This window comes from Megalobrama amblycephala, linkage group LG14 (genome assembly GCF_018812025.1).
Source record: "Megalobrama amblycephala isolate DHTTF-2021 linkage group LG14, ASM1881202v1, whole genome shotgun sequence".
In the NCBI taxonomy this organism is placed as follows: domain Eukaryota; kingdom Metazoa; phylum Chordata; class Actinopteri; order Cypriniformes; family Xenocyprididae; genus Megalobrama; species Megalobrama amblycephala.
In genome coordinates, this window is record NC_063057.1 from 50,202,167 (window position 1) to 50,227,618 (window position 25,452).

The 25,452-nt window shown below is 35.7% G+C and overlaps 1 protein-coding gene across 3 annotated transcripts in view; it reads left to right on the forward strand.

The window, feature by feature from the left end:
* Nucleotides 1–25,452, forward strand: part of LOC125246000 (copine-8) — a 175,217-nt gene that overhangs the window by 76,558 nt on the left and 73,207 nt on the right. For 2 of the 3 annotated variants that reach the window (XM_048156830.1, XM_048156831.1), the window contains exons 7-13: nucleotides 5,023–5,086; nucleotides 7,528–7,631; nucleotides 11,741–11,845; nucleotides 16,089–16,130; nucleotides 16,977–17,052; nucleotides 19,888–19,941; nucleotides 20,210–20,271. In XM_048156830.1, the coding sequence (XP_048012787.1) occupies nucleotides 5,023–5,086; nucleotides 7,528–7,631; nucleotides 11,741–11,845; nucleotides 16,089–16,130; nucleotides 16,977–17,052; nucleotides 19,888–19,941; nucleotides 20,210–20,271 (507 nt within the window). Of the gene's footprint in view, nucleotides 1–305; nucleotides 750–5,022; nucleotides 5,087–7,527; nucleotides 7,632–11,740; nucleotides 11,846–16,088; nucleotides 16,131–16,976; nucleotides 17,053–19,887; nucleotides 19,942–20,209; nucleotides 20,272–25,452 lie in introns of those variants that run through there. The other variant, XM_048156832.1, reaches the window with a different exon arrangement.

Genomic DNA, 25,452 nt, shown 5'->3' on the forward strand with positions numbered 1-25,452 from the left:
GCTCTAAACATCAAATATGTTGGTATTGGCTGTGATGTTTTCAGTGTGGACAGACAACAGTCACTGAAAACATGACACAATGTGCCTGGATACAACACAGCGCTGGTGCCAAGAAGCTCTGGGAAGAATTAGAGTTTGAGTGATGAGCTAAAGGACTGCCAATAATGACCGTTTGACTATCATATCCATTCCTTTCTGAGAATATGAAGTAAGGGTCATTTCTTAAATGCATTTCTATAAAAAACTAAGATAAAAGAAGCAGCACTTTACGGTTTGATTTTAATGATACTTGTTATTTCATTCAGGTCTCTGCCGACCGGGGGGAGATAATTACGCACGCACAGACAGAAAAAAAAACAGCCATTGCACTGCTGTGTCGCCAGTACTTAATTACCTTGCTCACTCAAGATGCTGATTGCAAATGCATGCATCTTGATTGGGACTTACAGGAGGGACTAAATGTAGAAAGAAAAAAAAAAACAACAACAAAAAAGTGGTAGAATGAAAGCATTTCTGTATTTGTTTGATTCAAGAAACTCTGTTTTCCAGCATCCTGGATGCTCTTGGGTGAAGTTTAAAAACTTAATATTAGAAATTTTTTCTGGCTTACACTGAACATCAGTTAGCTTTATCATTAATAGTTTGTTAAAATAATAATTATTAATAATTCACAACAATGATTAATAAAAATTAATAATGATTCACAGTATGAGGAAAATTATTTAACTTTTTTTTACATGTATTCTGGCATGTCATCTGCATAACTTGACAATTATTTTGCTTTCTTTCTTTGAAAAGTAAATGTGTGTATTAGTATGATGGTTAAAAAAAACATACTGTATGAATAATAATAAAATGCATTTTAATGAATTATTTAGATGATTTATCTTGTTTATTTTGTATGTCCATATGCTTATTTTACTTTTTATAATTATATTAAAATGTATATTTTTATGTATATATTTTACTAAGCAAAAAGGTCCCCTTTGTACCTTGCATAATAAATGTATTTATGGTTAGAAATTATAAAGGTACAGTATAGAAATATATAATTGAACTGCATCATTAATCTCCAGTTACGCCTTAGTTGGATTCATAGTCAGTGCAGAATTGTACAAGGCTCTCAGCTTTTAAATCTTTTTGTTCAACATGACCAATTTCAATATAATGTTCCACTTGAAATACAAAAAAAATCTAAATTACTCCCCTGAAATATGTATGAGATGACATCTTAGTCATATTTATAAGATATCACTGCTGGGTCTCTCTTTCGCCCAGGTTGGGGTTGTCATGGTGATGACAGGGTTTCTCACACTTCATGTCTTCCATTTGGGCCAGCCTATGCACACTGTAATGTTTTCCAGTTCTGTACAGCAAAAACCTGTATTTCAGTCTATCAGCTGTCTTACACCTTATGACATACAAAGCAGAGTTCGTATTTGCTGCATCATGATTTCCTCTTTAAAATGTTCTTGTCACGCAAAACATTTTTTGTTACTCTGCAACTGAGCTATAATTAATAAACTAATCAAACTTACAGTAATTAACAAATTTTTATGTAATCTTGTGCCAATCCTCACTCTTACTCTCAAAAGTTGAAATGTTAGATATAAGTGAAGATATAGCGCATCATGAAGCGAATATGAAAGCTTGTTTACGTCAGTTACATTTTCTAAGGGCAGTATTAAATGACTCACATAATTAAAAATGTAGGGTTTTATCACTCAATTTGGTCATTAGATTTGGTGCTTGAGTAACATTTATTATTAGTAGTATTAGTATTTGAATATGGTTAAGCTGCTTTTTGTGGAAGCATTTACATTCTTAACATTTTTTGGAATAATTATAAAGTCTTTGCTTATGTTATTTTTGATTAACCGGCACTGTTAATTTTGACATTTAATCAAGTTGACAGCACAGAGATTTAATCAGAAAAGAACATTGATGATATTTGAATCACTAATGTTGAAAACTTTTTTTTAAATTGTGGGTTCCATTTAACTAATACTAGATATTGTCCAAATATTAGAAAAAAATTAACTGTGACAAATAATCAGTAAAGTTAAATAAGAAAGTCAGTAATTACAGGTGCATCTCAATAAATTAGAATGTTGTAGAAAAGTTAGTTTATTTCAGTAATTCAACTCAAATTGTGGAACTTGTGTATTAAATAAATTCAATGCACACTGACTGAAGTACTTTAAGTCTTTGGTTCTTTTAATTGTGATGATTTTGGCTCACATTTAACAAAAACCCACCAATTCTATCTCAATAAATTAGAATACTTTATGAGATCAATAAAAAAAGGATATTTTAAACAGAAATGTCTGGCTTCTGAAAAGTATGTTCATTTCTATGCACTCAATACTTGGTTGGGCCTCCTTTTCATGGAGGCAATCAGCCTGTGGCACTGCTTAGGTGTAATGGAAGCCCAGGTTGCTTTTTTCTCAATGGGGTTCAGGTCAGGCGAGTTTGCTGGCCAATCAAGCACAGTAACACTATGGTCATTGAACCAGCTTTTGGTACCTTGGCAGTGTGGGCAGGTGCCAAATCCTGCTGTAAAAAGAAAACAGCATCTCCATAAAGCTTGTCAGCAGAAGGAAGCATGAAGTGCTCTATAATTTCCTGGTAGATGGGTGCATTGACTGTGGACTTCAGAAAACACAGTGGACCAACAACAGCAGATGACATGGCAGCCCGAATCATCACTGACTGTGGAAACTTCACATTGGACTTCAAGCAACATGGTTTCTGTGCCTCTCCACTCTTCCTCCAGACTCTGGGAACTTGATTTCCAAATAAAATGCAAAATTTTATTTTTATTTGAAAAGAGGACTTTAGACCACTGAGCAACAGTTTTTTTTTTCTCCTTAGCCCAGGTAAGATGCTTCTGATGTTTTCTTTGGTTCAGAAGTGGCTTGGTACGTGGAATGTGACAATTGTAGCCCATTTCCTGAAGACATCTGTGTGCGGTGGCTCTTGATGCTCTCCTGAGTTCTTGAATCGGCTTCACCTGACAATCTTCTCAAGCCTATGGTCATTCTTTTCACTTGTACACCTTTTCCTACCACACTTTTTCCTTCCAGTCAACTTTCCATGAATATGCTTTGGCACAGCACTCTGCGAACAGCCAGCTCTTTCAGCAATGACCCTCTGTGGCTTACCCTCATTGTAGAGGGTCTTGATGATCGTCTTCTGGACAACTGTCAAGTCAGCAGACTTCCCCATGACTGCTTTTGGGATTACTGACCTAAACCCAGTATTTATACCCTGAGAATGGTAATTTAATAGAACTTTAATAATTTGAGATACTGATTTTTTTTTTATTTTGATGAGCAGCAAGCTTTAATCATCAAAATGAAAACAAAAAAGTCTGGAAATATTTTACTTTGTCTAATAAATCTAGAATATATTTAAGTTTTACTTTTTGAACTAAATTACAGAAAAAAAAAAATCATGATATTCTAATTTTTTTAGATGCACCTGTACACAAGTGTTGACTCTACATAGCTGTAGTGCTATAGGTGAATTAAAGATGCCATTTATAATTAATATAATATAGGACTTCATTTTGGGGCTTGACAGTTTCATAGATAAAGTCCAGTTCTAATAAAGTCCTCAGGCAATGCTCACTTTGCTTTATGACAGATCAGTTCTGCCCAGAGCACAATGGCACAGGCCCAGTCCAATTACACTTACTTAAACTCTGTACACATGAGAGAGCGTTCATAAACCTTAATCAAGACTTCATCCACTGAGCTGTCTGTGCAAGAGTCAATTCATTATATTACCAACAGCAGAAGAAACCATCAGAGAGCCTGATCTACACGAACACTAGCACACTGCTGGGAATTTTCTTTGCCATATTTTCACAATGAGTAGATCATTAATATGAAGCTTGGTACTTTGTAACCGAATAAAAGGTTTTATTTCGATTTTTGTTTTGTTTTGGTGCCATGGTGGTGTCTTATTGTTATTATTACTATGTATTTCCCCCCCCATTTAGTATATAGTATAGGTAATATCATGATGGGTAACATTTTAGACTACTATTATCTACTATAACTACTATTAACTAACAAGAAACTCTGATTAATGAATTAGTAAGTAATAGTGCTCAGTTGAATTTGGTAGTTCACTATTAGCTAATCAGTAAATACTATTTTTTTCACACCTCCCAGAGAACTACTAAGAACTACTATATACAGGTTCATAATTAACATGAATGATGCATAATGTATAATTAATTCTAAAGTAAAGTCATGGTAACCCACTAGTAATGACTCAAGTATTACCAAATCCTTCAGAAGGAATTACTACTTATTTGGATCAGTATTCTAAAGTGAAGATCATGGTAACCCACTAGTAATTACTTAAGTGTTACCAAATACATCAGAAGGAATTACTGTAAAAAAAAAAAACTGTACAAAAATGTTCAAAAACCTTACGTTTACAATGACTTCAGTAGAGAGTTATCATGTTTTTCACTTTAGAATACTGATCCAAATAATTAGTAATTCCTTCTGAAGGATTTGGTAATACTTCAGTCATTACTAGTGGGTTACCATGACCTTTACTTTAGAATTAATTATATATTATGCATCATGCATGTTAATTATAAACCTGTATATAGTAGTTCTTAGTAGTTCACTGGGAGGAATGAAAAAACTGATTAGCTAATAGTGAACTACCCCATTTAACTGAGCACTATTACTTACTAATTCATTATTCAGAGTTACTTGTTAGTTAATAGTAGTTACTAGTGTTAATACTACTCATTACTCATTTGTTCCTGTGTAGTTATTCATTAATGAAGGATCAGTATTCTAAAGTGTTACCCCATGATGTACCATGGAGTACTATTTTAATACCTTAGTATACATGATTCAGTTACATGTTATATATCAATACATATAATACCACAAAGTTGTTGAAAAATTGGCCTTGTGATGTATTACGACAGCTCTATACAATATGTCCAACACATTTATGACCTGAATACTTTTGTTTTGTCATACGCAGGGGGATTCCAGGGAAGAAATGTGGGAAAATTATTGTGAAGGCCGAGGAGCTTAGCAACTGCAGGGTAAGAGCTAATATTGATCATTTGAATTCAGGTCTTATCTTGTACCCCAAGCTTGTTTATGCTCATCTTAGCTTGGCCAAAATCATTCAACAAAGATGTTTAAAAAAACAGCTGATTTTCTAATGAAGTTTTGTGTGTAGCAATATGTTTTTAGCTTAGCAACATGCTAACATATTTTGAGCCAAGTCTCTTGGGCGCTTCCATCACTGATTTTATGATTTGGATTTTTGATAATGTAATTTTGTGTCAAGAGCATCACTTTGCTTGCTAGCTTAACAACATGAAGACTGATGTCAAATTGTACTGAAATCAATTATGATCCAAGTCTCTTGCAAGCTTCCATTGCTGATTTTATGGTTTATATTTTTGCTAATGAAATATCATGTTATTAGCTTAGCAACATACTAATGTCAAACTCTATTGAAATCACTACGGTAACACTTTACTTGAAGGGGTGTGCATAAGACTGACATGACACCTTCATAATCTTGACATGACACGTGTCATGAATATGAACGAGGTTTTATGCATGTTTATGACAACTGTCATTAAATGTCATTCGCTCAATTATGTCATTTTTAATGCAAAGATGACATTGTTTGAGATGTCTTTGTTACGACAACTTGACATAAAGCAAAACATCATAACCTGTCATAAACATGACATAGCAGATTAATTATCAAACTTAAAAAACTACTTAGCTTTATGGGTTAACATTACATTACATTATTTTGGTAACACTTCAGTATAGGGAACACATATATAAACGATTAACTATGACTTTTCCCTCAATAAACTCTTAATTTACTGCTTATTACAGTTAATTGTTAAGTTTAGGTATTGGGTAGGATTAAGAATGTAGAATAAGATCATGCAGAATAAGGCATTAATATGTGCTTTATAAGTACTAATAAACAGCCAATATTTTAGCCATATGAATGCTAATAGTAATAAGCAACTAGTTAAAAGACCCTAAAATAAAGTGTTACCATTATTTTATAACAGTGTCATCTTTTTTACGAAATTTGAAATTGTCTATTATCTGACCTTCTGTTGGAGGAAACTTAAAAAAACAAAAAACAAAAACAAAAAAAACATGAAATGAAAAATAGTCATGACGCTGTTATAAAATTATTTGTCAGAGTATTGTCACTTAATGACATTTTAATGACAAGTTTAATTTGTACCACTGTACTTGAGCTCAAGATACATATTTATGACACTATTATAATGGCCTCATGTCAAAACCAACTACATGACAGTTTAATGCAATGTTAACCCATAAAGCTAAATGATGTCAATTTGTCATGACAAAGACACTGACAGGTTACGATGTATTGGTTTATGTCAAGTTGTCATAACTCGGACATCTCAAACAATGTCATCTTTGCATTAAAAATGACATAATTGAGCGAATGACACTTAATGACAGTTGTCATAAACATTCATAAAACCTCCTTCATATTCATGACACGTGTCATGTCATGATTATGAAGGTGTCATGTCAGTCTTATGCACACCCCTTAAAGTAAAGTGTTACCATCACGTATGTCTCCTGTGCATTTGCATTGCTGATTTTGACTTTTGCTAACACATTATTATATGTAGTAGAGTATCACATTGTTAACTTGGCAACATGCTATTAATCAAACTATTAAAATCACTTATGAGCTAAGCATCCTGTGAACTTCCATCATTGATTTTGTGATTTTTGCTAATGAAATTTTGTGTTCAGTAGAACATAACGTTGTTAGCTTACCAACATGCTAATGACAAACTCTATTGAAATCAATTCTGACCAAGTCTCTGTGCAATTTACATGAACACTATGCAAAGCAGTTTTAAATCAGCTATGTGGTTCCATTTCATAACTTGCTGCCTATCTAGTCAGGAGAAAGAAAGGCAGCTTGCTATGAGCTAATTTCATTTGACTTCTCAGCATGTCTGTTATAGTCTATTCAAAGTATTTATCTTAGTTGTAAAACACAGGATTCAGTAATAGCATGCATGATGTGCCAAGAACTCCAGCTGTGCTCCCTCACACACACACACATACACACACACACACATAAATACAGAAAGGCCTCTGCATTGCTTACGGAATTTGTCTTTCACAACAGGGACCAATAGACCTTATCCCATTCCCTGCTGGAGCATAGCATCTCACACAGACAGTGAATGTGTGTCTACATAAATGCTTGTCAAATGGATTTCTGATTAGGCCTTTTAGCCTTGCCATCTGGGTACAGTAGTCAAGCAAATATAACATGCCAAGCTATTTAGCATTTGCATAATCCTAGCTGTCTAGAAACTACAAATGGCAAAATACTCAGCTCATTTATACTGATATTGTTGTGTTAGGTCTGCTAAGTGCTCTAAATCCACATGTACATTCCCATTGCCCTCATAACCTGCTTTTCTAAAACATTCTCACCCTGCAGGAGTCTGTGATGATGCAATTTTGTGGCAACAAGCTGGACAAAAAGGACTTCTTTGGCAAATCTGACCCGTTCTTAGTGTTTTATCGTAGCAATGAGGATGGAACGTGAGTAACACACAAGCAGATTCTTGTCAGCTACACACACTGCTCACAAAGTCAATCTCATCTCCAGGCTCTGTGTTGGGGAAATGGCTTTCCATTGAATTCCTTTAGGGTAATACCCGTAGTCCTTTGCACCTGGATCAGCAGGGGTTCTCCTGAAATGGAACAATGACTTCTTATCTGGCTGATTCTGTTTTTCAATAGTTACAGATTCTTTTACTCAGAGACAAAGGGGTTATTCAGCATTTTTTCTGAAATTTCAGAATATCTTTGCCTTTGTTTGTGTTGATCAGCTACAAGAATTTTTACTGTTGTGTTTTGAAGCTACTGTTCCGTTTAGTTTTACACACAGTACAATATAAAAATTTACTAACTGCTCTTAATTCTTTATCTTCTCAATCATGTTGTTTGCTTAGCATCGTGCTAACATCCAATTCAATTAGAATCAATTATGAGTCAAGTCTCCGGTGCACTTAAAAAGGATAGTTCACCCAGAAATTATAATACTTTCATATTGTTCCAAACCTGTGTAACTTTCTGTCTTCTGTAAAAAATATATTTTAAGAAATGTCCATACAATGGAAATTAGTAATCACCAGAACAGTTTGGTTGCCAACATTCTTCAAAATATCTTCTTTTGTGTTTCAGTTGAGTAAAGAAATGTAATTTTTGGGTGAACTATCCCTTTAACATGAGTGAGTGAGTATTTCAGATCAGTTACTTATGATGTTCCATTACAGTTACATTAGGCAGACAGTAGACCAGAAAGGCGGCTCGCTGAAAGCTAAGCTGCTGTTGTTGTTTGACTAGCAGGCAGAGATGGATCTAGAGTTGTCTAAAGTACTGACTTCGGTACCTATCGGTACTGAAATTTTACAGTTTTTTTCGATTGCTAAACGACAGTGGGCACAACTGGAGTCACATGTTCAAAACTCTAAGTACAGTCTGCACAGCAGCAGTTCATGTGGACCAAACTCTAGTTCGTTTTTCATTGCTTGAACACAGTTTTCAAAACTCTACACACTTATCCCATGACTTTAACCACAACCTGCACAACACTGCGGATTTACAGCACTTTGTTCAAATGCTAACACTCTGCTGTCAAAACTGTGAACCACACATTCAAAACACAATAGTTCTAAAAATTTAAATAAATCATGTGAAGGAATGTCATTCTTTTCTTTGAAGAAAATATTACTTTGTATGAAGTCACTGAAATTGTTCAAACTGTAAAGATGAAAAGATTGTATTTTCTGTGTTGGAGTTTGATGCTAGTGTTTTTACTCTCAGTGTGTTCTGAGTGACAGTGTGTGTTATCACAGTGAGGGTTGTGCATAGTGTTTGGCTGCACTGAGCCTGTTTTGAGTCATGTGTTAACTGTTTAGCTCAGGTGACTGTTGGTAGTGCAGACTGTAGTTAGAGTTTTGCACATGTAGCTCCAGTTGTGCTCACTGTCGTTTAGCAATAGAAAAAAACTGTAAAACTGTGACGCTTTTGAGCGCTGAGCCGGTACTTTTGACAACTCTAGATGGATCATTACTTGGCAGATTTTGGTACTGGCCTTAGACCATCTCACAGCAAAGCATGATATTTTTAAGATCATTTATTTCAGTAACACTAAGAGTACATTTACATGACAACAATGTACTAAAAACAGAAAAGGATTCCTTTGTTTTTCGCAAGACAACAAGTTGTCAAAACAATACCTACACAGATCTGCAAAGAGATTGAAACACTGTTTATTCATGCCAGGCTAATAGTTTGTGATGTCACTTTGTAAAGAAACACTACACACCTATAGACTGAACATGTAATAAGCATGCACATGACGTCACCGTTTTCACAAATTGATGTTTTATTAACAAAGTTCGGGAGGAGCACTTTCAAATGATCTATCTAATCATCATGTCATTCCAACCAGCAGTCAGCAATCAGTAATCAACATGTCTACTCAATCAGTATAAGTGAAGAACATCATAAATACACAGTCGACTCACCTATGTTCTTCAACAATTTTTCAGCATCCCTCCACCACCCCGTCTCCTCACACTCGCCTGGTTATCTTCCTAACCAAAATACGGGGAGTATTCTGGGTTCAGGCCAATTGCTGAGCTCAGAGCCTTCTCCTCAGACAGCACGCCAAATACGCATACCATTTACTTATCTTACTTATTTGTTAGTGTAAACTCATGAATTTGTGTTTTTTGTACATGGAGATTTTGTTTTTTTTTATATAACGATAACAGTCATTATCAGGCTATTGTCATGTGAATGTACAGGTGTGTGTGTCTGTGTCTGTGTGTGTGTGTGTGTGTGTGTGTGTGTGTGTGTGTGTGTGTGTGTGTCTGTGTGTGTGTGTGTGTGTGTGTGTGTGTGTGTGTGTGTGTGTGTGTGTGTGTGTGTGTGTGTGTAAGAGAGCAAATAGGAAAAAGGCCAGTATTGAGCTGTGTGCTGAGCCCATAACTGAGCAATCCATTCATGTCTCTGTCCTTTAGAGAACAGAGTCTGTTTTTAAATAAATCCTGTGGTGATTTGAGGGAGGTTTAGCTCAAGGGCCAGATTCAGAAAGTCAAACCGAATATGTCCAATATTTGTTCAGTTTCTGAAACAGTCCTGTTGATGTTTATCAATAAAACCAATACAAATTTCCAGCAATACAAACTTTTTCAGTATGTTTATACAAAGATTATTTCTGTGCAGCTTCCAGTGAACTCTGCCAAACAAAGTGTGATATCAGCTTAGTCAGACATGATATCCTGTGATGGTTTGTGCCAAAACAAAAAAAGATTCCAGTTACTTTTTACAAGTTGTAAACTCACATTTGAGACATATGTCTTCAAACAAGTGTTGTCAGTTAATTTGAACATTTTAGAACATAATTTAGTCAGAATCAACATATTAAGTTAATGTATCAACAAACGTGTTTAAAAATTACTTTTTCTAAATGTATGCAATGCAAATTTATGCAACCATGTTCTTCACCTTTCTCACACCACAAACAACAGATTATATATATTTCAGACTGCATTAAAACACACTGGTAATGTAAACTCAGTGCAAATCTATAATAATGTAATAATAAAACAACTTTCCTCAAACTATTTACCTACCATATTTTTACATGTGTAGAGATACAGTCTCCTGCTAGTGTTCATATTAGCCCTTAGTGTTTCAATTGTTTAGCTCTGATGATGATTAAATTCCACTATAGGGTGGGAATGACTTTAGAAAATAACCTCACTTTTGATCAGTTACATTTCTGGCTTTGATTTAAAAATAAATAACTGGTTAAGAGGGTCATAGTTGCTGCGTCCCAATTCACATACTATCCGTCCTAAATAGTATTCGAAATTAGAATTAGTGTCCCAAACCGTAGTATGTTGAAATGAGTATTCCAAAGATACCCGGATGGTCTACTTTTTCCTGTTAGAATCCAAAGTGCAGATCTGTGCACAATCTAATGGCTAATATTGCCCACACAACCCATTGCGTTGTGAACAAGGATTCAATTAGAACTACAAACAAATATAAAAAGCGTTAACTACAAACATGATGGATGTGCAAGACCGGTTAAGATAAAGGGGTTGACCTAACCTGACCTAAACTATAATATATTTCTTCAATTTTATCCACATTATATACATCTGCAACAGCATTGTGAACTTTTATAATGATGCGTTTGGTCATTAACTTTTAAGTGCATCATTATGCAAACATGAGGAGATTTCTTAGCATGAAAGACCCATGACTGCCAGATCAATGCGTCACTACATTTCTCTCCGAAACAGGAGGAAATTACTAGGAAACTCTTCTGCTACATACTCAAAAGTATGGACTTTTTCTTAACAAAAACAGTAGGCTATATACTTTTAGTGCATAGTATACTGTAAGTAGACGAACTGGGACGCAGCATATGAATCTTTTACTGATAAGCAAATACTGTGCTATGCCTATACTGGTGTGAGACAGAGAAAGTGAGATTAGAAAAAATAATTTAAAGGCATTTCAAAATATATATTATTTATTCATATGCATTAACTTTTGACTTCAAACTCAAAGTTGATGAAGTTGCATTACTGTAATATTTTCAATTATTTCCCTTTATCTTACAGATTTACCATTTGTCATAAGACAGAGGTGGTGAAAAACACACTGAACCCTGTGTGGCAAGCCTTCAAAATCCCTGTCAGAGCCCTGTGCAATGGCGATTACGACAGGTATGGAGTGTTTTGTACTGGATGTCAGAAATTGCTTTGTGTTTTTAACTAGTTGTGGGAAACTATAAGGTATTTCAAGTTAGGGCTGGACGATTAATCGTAAAGTAATCGAAACCGAAATTCAGAACCTCTAATCGACGTAATTTTCCCATGTCGGTTATTTCAGTTTTTTTAATCATGTTAATTCTTCCCGCTTAAATCATAATACCGAATGTGTAGCCACGTGACTTCGCCCCATCCATGGCATAAAAGCAACAGGGAGGTGAACGCCGGTTCAACACATAGTGATGGCGCGTGATTGGTGAGCCTTGCGTCTTCACTAAACTTTGTCAGTTGTATTTGTTTTAAGGTTTGCCAGTTTGGACATTCAAGTGATTTTAGACGACTGGATGTATATTATTTCGAGCTACCATGCTCGCGCAGCTGCACTGTGGCACGAACACTCATACAAACAGTAGCTGCGCAAAACGTGAAGATTGCGCACACAGAGAGGAACGCAGAAACTAGTTGTCAGCATTGTCCTATGATTTATCACTAAAGTAGCTTAGAAACTCAACTTATTATAGCATATATTTTTCTACTTTTGAAGTAACTATTTACAACCCATAGCTTCACAATTAATAGAGAGATGGTATGACTAATTCACACACACGAATTAGTCAGATAATTTATCTTTATCTGATTTAGGCTACAACGAGCAAAATTCTGTAAGAAATGTTATGAACCATAGATAAAATAACTGCTGAAAGTGAGCTATGTCAGATCACTCTTTCTATAGGAAAAAATATCCCACCTTTAATAGTGTTAACCTTGTCAGTCAACTATGAGGGCAAAAAAACAACAACCAAAAAACAGAAACAAAATAATTGTTCATTAAACATAATCGAGGTAAAATGTTCAATTAATCAAGGTTTTGATTTTAGGCCATAATCGTCCAGCCCTATTTCAAGTTTGATCTCTTCACATTCGAACTTCACACCTGTGTTTGCACATCACGCATCAATTAAATTCTAAATTCCATATTTAAATTATAGTTACTTGGTACCTGTAAGCAAACCTCTCTTCTGTGTTGATGTGTTCTGTGTAGCATGTGGTTCATGTTTACATCGTCTGCATACTTTCATGTTGTCATGTTTTGTGTTGTGCTGTGTAGCACATGGCTAGTATGAGATAATTAAACAATTAAGTGATGATTGAGCATTAGTGATAAACACCTGCTGTTAACAAGCAGAATCACTAAAGAAAAGAGAAACACAAGAACTACAACTGACTTCAGTCACAGCCTTATTAATTGCTTAATTATCTCATTAACTTTAACTCTGCTTCAGTGTTACTTTAACACTATTTAGAGAGGGACCATATGTTCTCTGAGCAGAGTTGATTTAACTCTGGGGATTTTACTGTGTAGTTGCTTAGGACCAGCACTTGACCAGCTCAAACCAGCTACCCTGCTTCAAAACATACCTAACCAGCATATGCTGTTTTTTTGGAACAGGGATGTGCTTTCATGTCTATTGTCTTAACCCTGCCCTTCTTGTTGTCTGATTATTGGTTTATTTGCCCCACCTGTCCTTCCCCGTTGCCTGCTTTGTTTGCTCTCCTATTTATTCTCCTGTGGCCTGTTGCATGAAGTTAGCTGAACAAACTCTGAGATTCAGAGTAGGTTTAGAGTTGACAAATCCAGATAAATCCAACCTGGTTTAGATCAGGGGCCTGTACCATGAAGCTGGATTAGCTGGCTAGCCAGGTAAATTTCAGATTAGTTTGTGCCAATCCTGGATTTTAGGTACCATGAAAGTGATTTAATGATAATTAGAATTATTTTATGATTTATGTATGATTTATATAATTATTATATGATCTATATTATTATTAATCCATTACATACAAGCAATTTTAGTTTATCAGTTATTATTAAGCATTTAGTTTAAATGAATATTAATATATACAAATCATATGTAATATAAATAAGATGTAGAATCAATAGATAACTCTTTAAAAATTACTACGTGACCTTACATGTTTGGTCTTATTCATGAAAAGTAACCATAATAAAATTGACTTATTCCTTGTGAGGTGTAAATACTGTAATTTCTTTCTTACTTTGCAATCTAATGGTTACTTTTCTTAAACGAGCCTGCCTCTGACGTATGCAGCCTTCAAATGCGACCTCCGTAGGACACAGCCTTCGAAATGAAACCCAGCTTATAATTCCATTTATTGTGCACTTTGATCTTTGCAGACCTTTAGAAGTAGCCTCTGCATATTAAGTTGAGATAGGAGAAATGATTTTGAAATCATTTAGGGTCAGCAGTTATGAAAATATCTGAGATATTAAGAGATATAAGATAGTCAGACAGACCTAATAAAGAAGAGAATCCCAAGTGCAACACTGTATACCAGAAGCCTCCTTCATGAGTAGCTCAAATGGGGCTCTTGCTGTGTGGTGATAAAGCAGGAAGCTTCCTCACAGTATAGCGGCACTCACTGATGAGCATCGATCGGTACCGTAACGCACTCTCCCACACAATGCCTCAGCTTTATCTCTGATTGAACATGTGGGAAGCGAAAGAGAGAGACAGACAGATGTAGAGGAAGACTGTGCATCGGAGGAGTCTGGGACATGAGATAAGCCTGTGCAGACGCTCTAATAAAGAAGCACGGAGTGTCTCGCTGATGATAACATTGAGAATGGGTGCTAAGGGATGCTGAGGGGATTGGTTTGTTGTTAGCATGTGTTGCGTTAAAGCTCTGTGTAATTGACAGAGCTGTTCTATTTGAACTGTGCAAACTCATCACTTGCCTGTCATGCCACGGACAGCGGAAGTTGTAATTATTTTCTGTCAAAACACACTAATCCGACCCTCTAACCCTAGTATGTAAAAGAAAGTGCCATGGAAGGAGTAAACTTATTTTAGAGAGATTATTCATATTATAAAAGTCCAATTATAAAATGGATGCTTCTGGCTCTAAAATCTGATTGGATGGGCCATGTTTAAAAAAAAAACTTTCTAAAATATATTCACAACTGTCATTTGAAATCTGTATAATCACTATTTTGAGAATGTCAACCATCAACAGCCTTCATACACAGCACAGTATGCCTGATTTGCATCATATTGGAATTATCAATTTTTTTTCAATGATTCAAATTGAACATTTGAAAGAAGTTCTTGTGGTTTGATTATAGTCACTGATCCCTGATGTTCTTCCTTTGTTCTTCAACATTGAAAACAAATAAAAAGGAGGGTAATTAGTGCAGTGGTTTAAATATTTATTTGTCATCAACAATAAAGCCATACACACATTCTTTTTTTTTTTTTTGGTGTGATGAGAATCACCATGGAAACAAATAATTTCTGAGTCCAATGGCATGAACAGCTCTGTAGAATCTCAGAGTTGTCATCTCATGAATATGATAATTCCAACATGACATGGCTTTAGGCTAATGAACTACAGATATTACTTTAGAATAGTTGATTAGAAATGTTTTCTAATGCAAGCATCGCTATTACTATTGTTTAAGGTTAAACTTTGACATACAGCATTTGTGCTATGGAATTTATTAAATGAATGATACATAATACAGAATTACATTTTCATCTGGCAGACAATGAAATGGGTTTAAAAAAAGCTTTACAAGCAGTAAAAAAAAAAGTCAATAAGCTTGAAAAGCAAAAACACACATGAATTTTTGGTCTGAAAGGACAGATCAAATTTCAGCTATTGTAGTTTTCCTCATCATTCTCAACATACATAACATCATAGTGTACAAGGTGTGCAATATTGTCTGGAGCTGTGTCCGAATTAATTTTTTGAAGAAATTCACACAAGGCACAATATACAATGCTGCTTTAGCTGTAAAAAGCTGGAGAGTCCTGGAGAGCCTCAGTCCTGCAGAGTTTAGCTCCAACCCTGATAAAAACTCACCTGCCTATAGCTTTCTAGCAACCTTTCAAACCTTAATTTACTTGTTCAGGTGTTTTATTAGGTTTGAAGCTGAACTCTGCAGGACTGAGGCTCTCCAGGACTGAGGTTAGCCACCCCTGCTATAGACATATATTTGATTACATGAATTATTGTGGCATGGAGTAAATTAATTCTCTAATCATGGATGGAATCATATTTCAGCTGTTGATGTGTGATTGCACTCTCTATGCAGAAAAAAAACTGTTAAAATCACAACACTACAGTTTATGTTCAATATGAACCAATTCTCTGTTTCTCTCTGTCTCTCTCACAGAACGATCAAGGTTGAAGTGTATGACTGGGATCGTGATGGCAGGTAATGAACTGTAAACTGTCACATGAAGCTTAAAATACTCACCTGACACTCATCCATTAATTATAGGGTACAGATAGCTAAAGTCTTCTTGAGCATGAAACAAATGATCAAATTGAACAGTCTTTTAAGTGTTTTTTTTATTATTATTATTTGAGTATATTAGCGTTTTCAACCTGAAAAAGTCAAACAATTATTTTTAATTATTTATTTTTATGGTCAAGACATGTGTGAAAAGATGTCCAATACAGATGCAAAAGCCCAAAACACACGCTTTTGTGTTTAAAACGTTTCAAAACTCAATTCATAAAGGAAACGCATGAATGTGTTTCTTTTGCAGCATTGATCCATATGCAGAAGATCAATTCTACAGAGTCTCTAAAAGAACATGGTGAGATGGGAGGAAAATGTATTTTTGCAAGCATGCACAAAAGCACTGAAATATACTGGTTCCTCCTATCTCATATTTTTTTTTTCCATAGCCATGTCCCCTTAGGGGCTCTATAGTATTCAGAGTATTTAGATACATTTTTGGCTATCTCTTTGGTATCTCTTTGTAAGCATGTTTGTATGTTTTTCTATTTTTTGCAACCCAAATAAAGGCTGATCAGTCCATCACATACATTTACATAAATTATCATAATGATTTGAAAGGATTTGGTGGGTGCTGTGATCTCAATCTTTTTTTTTAATGAATCTTTTAATTCATAGCATGTTAAAAGGCTGAGTACTGTTGAAACTTCAGGAATTTACCAGAGCTAAATTATAAAAATGTAAAGCTCATTATGAAACACATTTAATATTCTCTAACAATGTTCTGACAAATCTGTGTATGTGTGTGTTTTACAGCCATGACTTCATCGGAGAATTCAGCACAAGCTATAGAGAACTGTCAAGAGGCCAGTCACAATTTAACGTGTATGAGGTAATCTTAGAATTTTTAATAATTTGCAGAGCTCATTAATATGGTATTTTTCAGAGTAAGTGTTCACAGTATAACAAATATAACTTACAGTATATATAACTTGTAGGCTGCAATTCTGAATAAGTGAGAAAATCACTGAAATTCCAGACAACCTATGAAACGAATTCCAGTTTTCTCTACTAATTTCCACACATTACAGTTCTCAGTGTGTGGGTACCAGAAATAAACTTTAAGAACTTTATGGATAACGAAAACCTATGTTAAAGAAACACATGAAGAAAACAAAAGAAGTGTAGCTGGTTTCTTCAACACAAACAATTTTGACATGAAACATATTTTTCCATTTAAGCAAACGTACAGTAGACCTGCAAATGACAGACATTTAACTCTGGAACATCAAATCCAAACTAAAGATAGGTGATATTATAGGTGATATTTTTCATTTTTTTACAGTTCACTTATAATGTTAGTGAAAGAGCTTGTTGTGATCATTTTTCACCCTCTTTATGGGCACAATAACATTTAATAATAACATTAATAACAATAAATATATGTGATATGAGTTAAATCTGAATGTTAGACCAATATTTCACATGGGTGGGGCTATAGATAAACAAAAGATATTTATATTAGCCATTCTTGCTGCTGTATCTTTAATGGCTTTATGTAAACACTATATACTGTATACATGTGAAAAATGATTCACTTATTGACAGGCTGTGGGTTAGTTTATGTAATTTTTATAATTTTTAATTGCCACATCCTTTAATATCAATTACATTATGAAAAATTTGCAAAACAATCCAAGCTAACATATGCCTCTTAAATGGTAAAGATCAGACTGAAATGATCAGTGACCTTAATTAAAAATAAACTTCAGATGCTCGTTTCTAACATTGCAATCTTTCAGAAGGATATGCAGAGCTGTAGGTGCTACACACAGCCATGAACATCAGGGTTTGGACAAATTTTGTTTACTTTTAAAATTTTACTTTCTGTAATTTAGCGGTAGTTCATCTGGTGTTTATTCCATCCATGTGCCGTCACACATTCACAGTTATTGGAGTCGCTTTTGCAGCTTTTTTTGCAGCTTAGTTTCTTTAAATGATCCTTTTGGACTGGGAAGGACGTTTTGTGTTCTGAAAGTTCAGTAAGTTTTCATATGACGACTTTTATCTGAAATGATGAGGGAAATGTGAAATACAGATATGAGGATTTTGGGGTCATAATTCTTATTACTTATAAATGTAGCCATTGTTTAAGTTAAAAAGTACCATTCAAAAATTAACCTATGCTGAAATAACATTAACATTAAATATTAGGTGTCAATCACCGATAGCATCTTGCCCTGAGACTGCTGTCCCTGTTAAATCTAAATAACAAAATGACAAATCTGAAATTCCAACTTTTGGCAAAAGGATTAAATGTAAAAACTGAAAAATCAATGAGTGAGTAATTTCACATTGTCATTTAAGAGAAACACTCAACAACATAAGAATTTAGAGTCACAGATCTTAGATCTCAGATGTTAGCAGAATGTTTTATATCTATATGAGATGAGATTCCTGCTTTGTTCATTTGCTCCTTCAGCATTAGTTAGTAAGAGGAAGAGAGAATTTATTTTATATTGTTATATGTGGCTAAGGCTTTTCCATATGTGAGTAATCATCACTATAGTCTCAGTCATGGGCGACATTAGGGGGGGCAAGGGGGGGGCAACTGCCCCCCATATTTTTCCTGATGTGATCCGTCAGCTCCAGTCCACTACGTTCCCCTCCATCTTGCGCAAAGTTGAGCGCGCAAGACTTTCTAAGATACTCTTTTACCCCCTGAGCGTGCGGGCCTTTCAAAGATACTCCTTTGCCCCCTGAGTGCGGAAAGACCCGTTCGGCGCATGCAAACGCGCACCGTCCCTGGTCATAAAAATTCGGCTGCGCGGAGAGTCAAAGCTAGTCCACAGTCTAGTAAACGTTTCTTGCTTGCGCCGACTGAAAACACATGAGAAACAGCCTGAGACAGGAGACGTTGCAGTACTGAACATTGAACGGTCCATGCATGTGGATTTGGATAAAACAGTTAATCAGTTTGATGCCGTGCCCGAACGCCGTTTATCCCTTCACAGTGGCGTATAGTTGACGGGCATGCAGGGCTATTAAATAATTTTTTTTTATTATCATGCTTTTATTATTAAATTAATATTGCAATTAATTTGCCCTGCGATATCATAGCGCATCACCGCATAACCGACGCGCTGCGAGGACAATAAAGTATTAGTTAGCTTACTCCTCGTTTAAAGAACTTGTTTAACACGAAATAGCCTACTTCTCAACTCACAAAAAAATGCTATTTTTTCTCACTATGGGCCACAAGAGAAATATTAAGAAAATAAATTAGATTCATCTCACATCGTTTCTAAGAGAATATGTGCCGTTATTGCAGCGTCGGATGCCAAAAGCTTAGTCTGTTTTTACTTTCAGTTTCTGTAGTGAATAGGCCTAATTGACTGGAGTTTGAGACTTCTTCACCCGCATAACTCTCACGCAAAGTTTGCACATTGTTTGTGTGATATCAACTGGCTCGCCTTCATGGTTTAAAATGGAAATATTTTCAATATTGCGACGAGGTATTTTTCTTTATCATCAGTTGCTCGCAAAATGATTGACAGTGATTCACATATCGTCCATGTCATTTTTCCGTGATAATAAAATTATTAAAAAGTGAATTATTAAATAAATGCGTAAATAAACAACAAGCAAACTTAAACTTGTTTGCTTAAAATTTCTGCGAATAATTTGCTCATGCAGGTACAAAAAAAGATTCATTTTCTCTACACAGGTCATAAACCCTAAGAAGAAAGACAAGAAGAAAAAATATCTCAACTCTGGAACTGTAAGCAAACATTTTTCATGTTCTGTAAGCAAATATTTTTCATCTTGCATATATATTACAATATAGTTATTTTTGCTGGAAATAAGGTTTTTAAATTTTGCAAAAATTTTACATTTCTACAGTTATCCCAAGTTTTCCCAACACTTTTTAGCTGTGGTTTTGTTGTTTATGCTTGAATCAGAATCAGTTTCACTCAGAAAAATCAGTCAATCTATATCGACATGACAGCACAGAATCGTCATGGGATTTTCTGACTTCATGTTTCCAGGTGACACTGCTATCATTTCTCGTTGATACTGAAGTCACCTTCCTGGATTACATCAAAGGCGGGTAAGTGATGTTTTGCTCATTTGCAAAAACCTCTCATCTATTACAATCAGCTTCTGAGGTGGAAACCCCAACAAACAACACACGCTCATGTGGAAAGCAAAGTGACTTGGTGCATTTAAATTTTCATATTACCAGTGGTGACAAAACAGCTGTATTCAGCAATGCTCCCAAACCACCCAGAACACAGCCTGCGCCCTCAACAGCAGGTCTCAACAGGTTCTTGAAGTCTGTTTTAAGTGCTTCTTGGTAATTACATTGACAATACAGATGACAGACTTTCTGAAAACAAGCCGGACACCATGAGTGATCAAGTCCATTCATGGTTGGTGATAGGTGAGGTTGGGTTGCTATTCTTAGCACAGGTGTTTGCTATGTGTGTGCGATTAAATGCGAGGGGTAGGCAGGGTGCATCCATGCATGGCAGATCGCACGCCCACGTTGAGCGACGCTTTTCATTATGGTGTCAAGAGGGAGGCTGCAGTCACCTCTGCTCTGACACGACGCCGCCAGATGTCCATTTTAATGGCTACTCCTTCCTTTTAGTCTGAGATGTTGTAGTGAGAGGTCAGTGCGCTTGAGCTGAATTTGTCTGCAGTCTGCATGTGTCTCTCACACTTGCTTTAACAGTACTGGAATGTCCAGCCCATCATTTATTGACATCATCCAATTAGAAAGCAGAAATCATAGAATGAAGAACTCGATCACTAATAGATAATGATGATTGAACAGGATGCAAATTGCAAATTGTGTAATTGTTTATAATTGTTATTATTATGTTCTAAAGCCATAAACTGGTAAAATATTGTTTCTCTCATGTGTAGTAACCAAAAACAAGGCACCTTTGTTATTCATCTCACGCAAGCTTTATTAGAGGTAGAGAATCAGTAAATAATTACACTAGTGTCAATGACAAAGATAAAAGGAAAACCTTTTAAAAGGAGAGGAAAATCCTTTTACCAAATGATTAGAAATGTACTCTTTGTATTTGTAGCAAATTAGATCAAAAGAAATATGAATAATTAATCATAACTAGTTATAATTAATTATAAATATTTGGATCAGTTAATAAAATTAACTTAATGTAATAAAATTAATATTACAATCAATTAACCTGTTGTCCAATGAACACACAGTGTTAATTGTTTATTAATTCTAAGAAATATTCATTTCCAGGTTATGGGAAATAACAATCTTATTGTACAGTACTACTCAGAGCCTGTAGTCAGGATCTGCATGAATAGGGACTCCAGTATATGAGTGTGAAACACAGACGACTTTACGTGTGGCATGAACAAGACTTTATTAACTAGACTAAACACTTAAGTACTCTAACATTCACACACATAAATGCATACAGTTTACCAAGGGAAAGAGAGAGCTAAAGCAGAGTACAGGAAGTATGAAGTTACAGCATTGTTTGAAATTCAGCAGATCAACAGCCTTGAGCAAACCATCAGTTTAGTTTTAACAGGCCCTTCTTTAAAAGGGGTAAGGATACTCAATTTATCAGATAATGAGACTAAGTTTGATACTTGCATGTCTCTCCAAGTTGAATTAAATCTATCCTGATGCAATTTGTGGAGGCTTCCATTGAATCTTTGCTGATATTGTCTTGATGAAAGAGAACCAGTTGGATTAAGAGGATCTTCGGTTAATGGAAGGTCTAGGCCGAAGCCTGGCACAAGCTTGGGGGTTCCTTAGAAGCTTCTAGCTTCTTACAGCGTCATCTTGACATCAGTATTTGTCAGTAAAAGAGAAGAGGGTTTGATCTTGTGATCAGTGAATATAAGAGGTGAAGATGTCACACCCTCTTGAGGTGTCTGAGCCAGTAAGGAGTTTCCCTTTCAGAGGGAAGTTTTACGAGGCTTTGTTCTGTAGCAAGATATTAGTACAAGACACTGGATTGGATGAATGAGAAAAGAACCTTCTAGATTCTTATAATACTAATGTGTCACAGAGTTAGTAACACATAACACAAATTGCCAAATAGGAAACGAAAGTTGGAGTCTATTTATTAGAATAAATAAATAATTAGATATTGCAAAAAATAAGTGTCGTGGTTGACTCTTACATTTCAATCTGTTCTTCTCACAAAGTTAATGTATGGTTTCAGAGGACTTCGTAAATGAACTATCTAACAATGTTAAAGGGGGTATCACACACAGTTTCTGCCAATCTCATGTTAATCTTGAGTACATATAGAGTAACAATGCATCCTTCATATCTCCGAAAAGTCTTTAGTTTTATCATATTTATAAAAGATAGATAAGCTAAACTGAGTCTTCCCGAAAAATGCTGAGATTCTGGAGGCGTGTCTGCTGTCATTGCTGTGGGCAGAGCTAAAGAGTCACGAGTGAGCGCAGTTTATGTGTAGAGATTGCATGCTAGCTGCTACATTATTATAAATGAAAAGGGAACAAAAAAGTTTGTGTTGCTCCCACGGAAAAACAAACTTCATCCACTGTTCCCTTCGTCCACTGTTCATCCACAGCGGCGAGGGCTCTTTGACAGAGCTTTCCTCTTTTCCCGGATATTGGCACCAATGTAACCATGTTAAAGGCTCAGGGGAGAAGGAGGTGGGAACCGGTGAACATTCAACATAACTTTAATAATAATATAAGCCTAAACAACAAAACAAAAGTAAAGTGGCAGCCCCTCAAAGATGACTGCCGCATAAACAAAACAACATAAACATATTTTTCATTGTCGTCACCCCTCTTTTTATCCTCACGGAGCTCCTCCCTGGGACTCAAGACCGGTGTGGCACGCAGGTGACACTCATTAACACTCGTACCACGGACCTCGCTCCATTCCCATGGCTTTCGGCCCCGCCCTGCTTGCCACAAACTGATTTTATGATTCTTTTAATAGTGCTTCTTGAGCATTGCTGTCATGGCCACAACTGTGTAAAGATTCCTCAAAAATATTTTGTGTTTCATTCACAGAAACATGTAAGAATAAATAATAGCAGAATATTAATTTTTGGCTGAACTATTGCTTTAAGCAAGTAAACAGAAAGACATATGCATGCAAATTCACATATAATAGGTGCATTTATATATTTTATCGGTCACACTCAGATTATGGTCAAATTCTCACTATTAACACTCTGAGGTCTGAGGTATCGCTGGCGATACCACCGCATTTTTTTTTTTCCTTACCAGTGTGAAAGAGACTCAAAATACTCCGTCAATGTTGCACATACAATTAAGAGTTAGACACCATTTTAATCTGTTGAATATCTTCTTTCATTTGTGTACACTCAGAGTAAAAACAAAATGTTGTGCTTTTTGTAAAATAAAGAAAACTAACATGATGCGTGATCTCTCGTCTCCCTCTGAACGAAGTCCAATCTGATAGTTCTCAGAAAATGAACTGTAACTTAGAGAATACTAATCACAAAAAAATTTGTCTTGTGTCTAAAGAAACGTTGAAATGTCAGGTCTTAAATGGTGCAAGTCAAATCGAAAACAAACATTCTGTGTTTATGTAATCTGTATGAAAACAGAGCCATGTCTGCTAATGCGGCCACGCCCACGGAGCCAGCGCTATTCAGATGCAAATTCTGAGTCAATACATGCATACATCGTCTCAATCATGTATTTATTATCTTGAAAAGTGTTTATCTGGATGTTAAAGCCATGGTTAGCGAGCTCTAGAAGACATGTAGTTAGTTGTTCTTCTTCTTCTTTATATGGATTTGTGGCCTAAAGGTGCACAGAGAGCGCCCTCCGGCTGCAAGTATGAATTGAAAACACCATTCCTGAAATGTCCTCTTCTTCTTTAGAATAATTTGTGGACTAAAGGTGTACAGAGCGCCCTCCGGCTGCAAGTATGAATTGAAAACACAGTATCCAGCACTCATAGTGATGAGAATAAATATAGAATAAATATTACTCCTCTGTATAGAAAATTGACATAAACATATAAGAATCCATCAATATTTCTCCAAATGTGCATGCTTTTAACCTAAAAGCCTATATGAAATGCCATAGAGGTAACATAATTGTTCAGACACTTTGCATCACAGAAATACATGATATTTTAAATAATATAATAGAATACCATTATTTTAAATTGAGCTGAGACATGATTACAGAGGGTTTTTTCACAGCCTACCTGACTGAAAGGCCTCATTAATATGCAAGTCATTTCAGGTCATTATTATGCGATTCTTTTGTCTTCTCAGGTGAGAATCGCCCTTTATTCATGATGATTCACGCCTCCACGCATACTGTGTTTCTTGACAAAAAGTGTCTTACAAAAACTAAATCAATATATTGTTTTATATGAAGGAGTAGGCAGCATAATTTGTACATAATTCTGAAGCAAAAACTCTAGTCTACAACCTCCAATACCCAGAAGTCTTATGAACACAGATTTAATATACTTTTTTTGGCCTTATTTCAGTGACTTAAGTTTTTTGTTTTTTCAATAACCACGCATAAACATTATTCTTTCAAAAACACAAACATGTACATACATGTTCCTCACATATTATGGTAGCCTAGTTTGTGCTGAATACAGTGTAATGACACTTTTGTCATTAATATGTTTATGAACAACTGAAAAAAGCACAAATGTCAGGGCATGTCAAAACTTCTCCAGGCCCCAAATCAGCCTCAGACTCCAGAGGGTTAACTAACTATTAAAGGTGATAAAGAGGATCTTTTCGTCGACTGAGAAACCAAAGACTGTTAGTGAGTTTTTGAAATGAACGCATGCGTAAGAACAACCCCCCTCCTTTCGAGGGAACGCCTCCCAAAACGCGTGCACGAGTATTGGGACACGAGTGTTTACCACCGGCATTCGCTGTGTCGTGTAAGTGGTTTCATTATGTCGGACTCACCGCAGGTAAGTCATAATCTGCAGTTGTTACTCCTGTCTCCGGACAAAAACATTGCATGCAGCGCCTGTAGAGTGTGGAAAGTTACTGGAGCGCGCAGCCGCGCTCGTCTCACACAAGGAACGTCATGGCAGTGATTGATAAGCCAGAGGGCCAATCCGCGCACGTCTCTCACAAGGAACGTCACGGCAGTGATTGACAAGCCAGAGGGCCAATCGTTTACGCGATGATCGCATAAACGATTGGCTGATGTTTTTAAGGCCCTACCTCGTGCACAGATGATGTATATTAATATTATTCCTTTCAGTGCACCTAATAAATAGTCTTTTATCAGT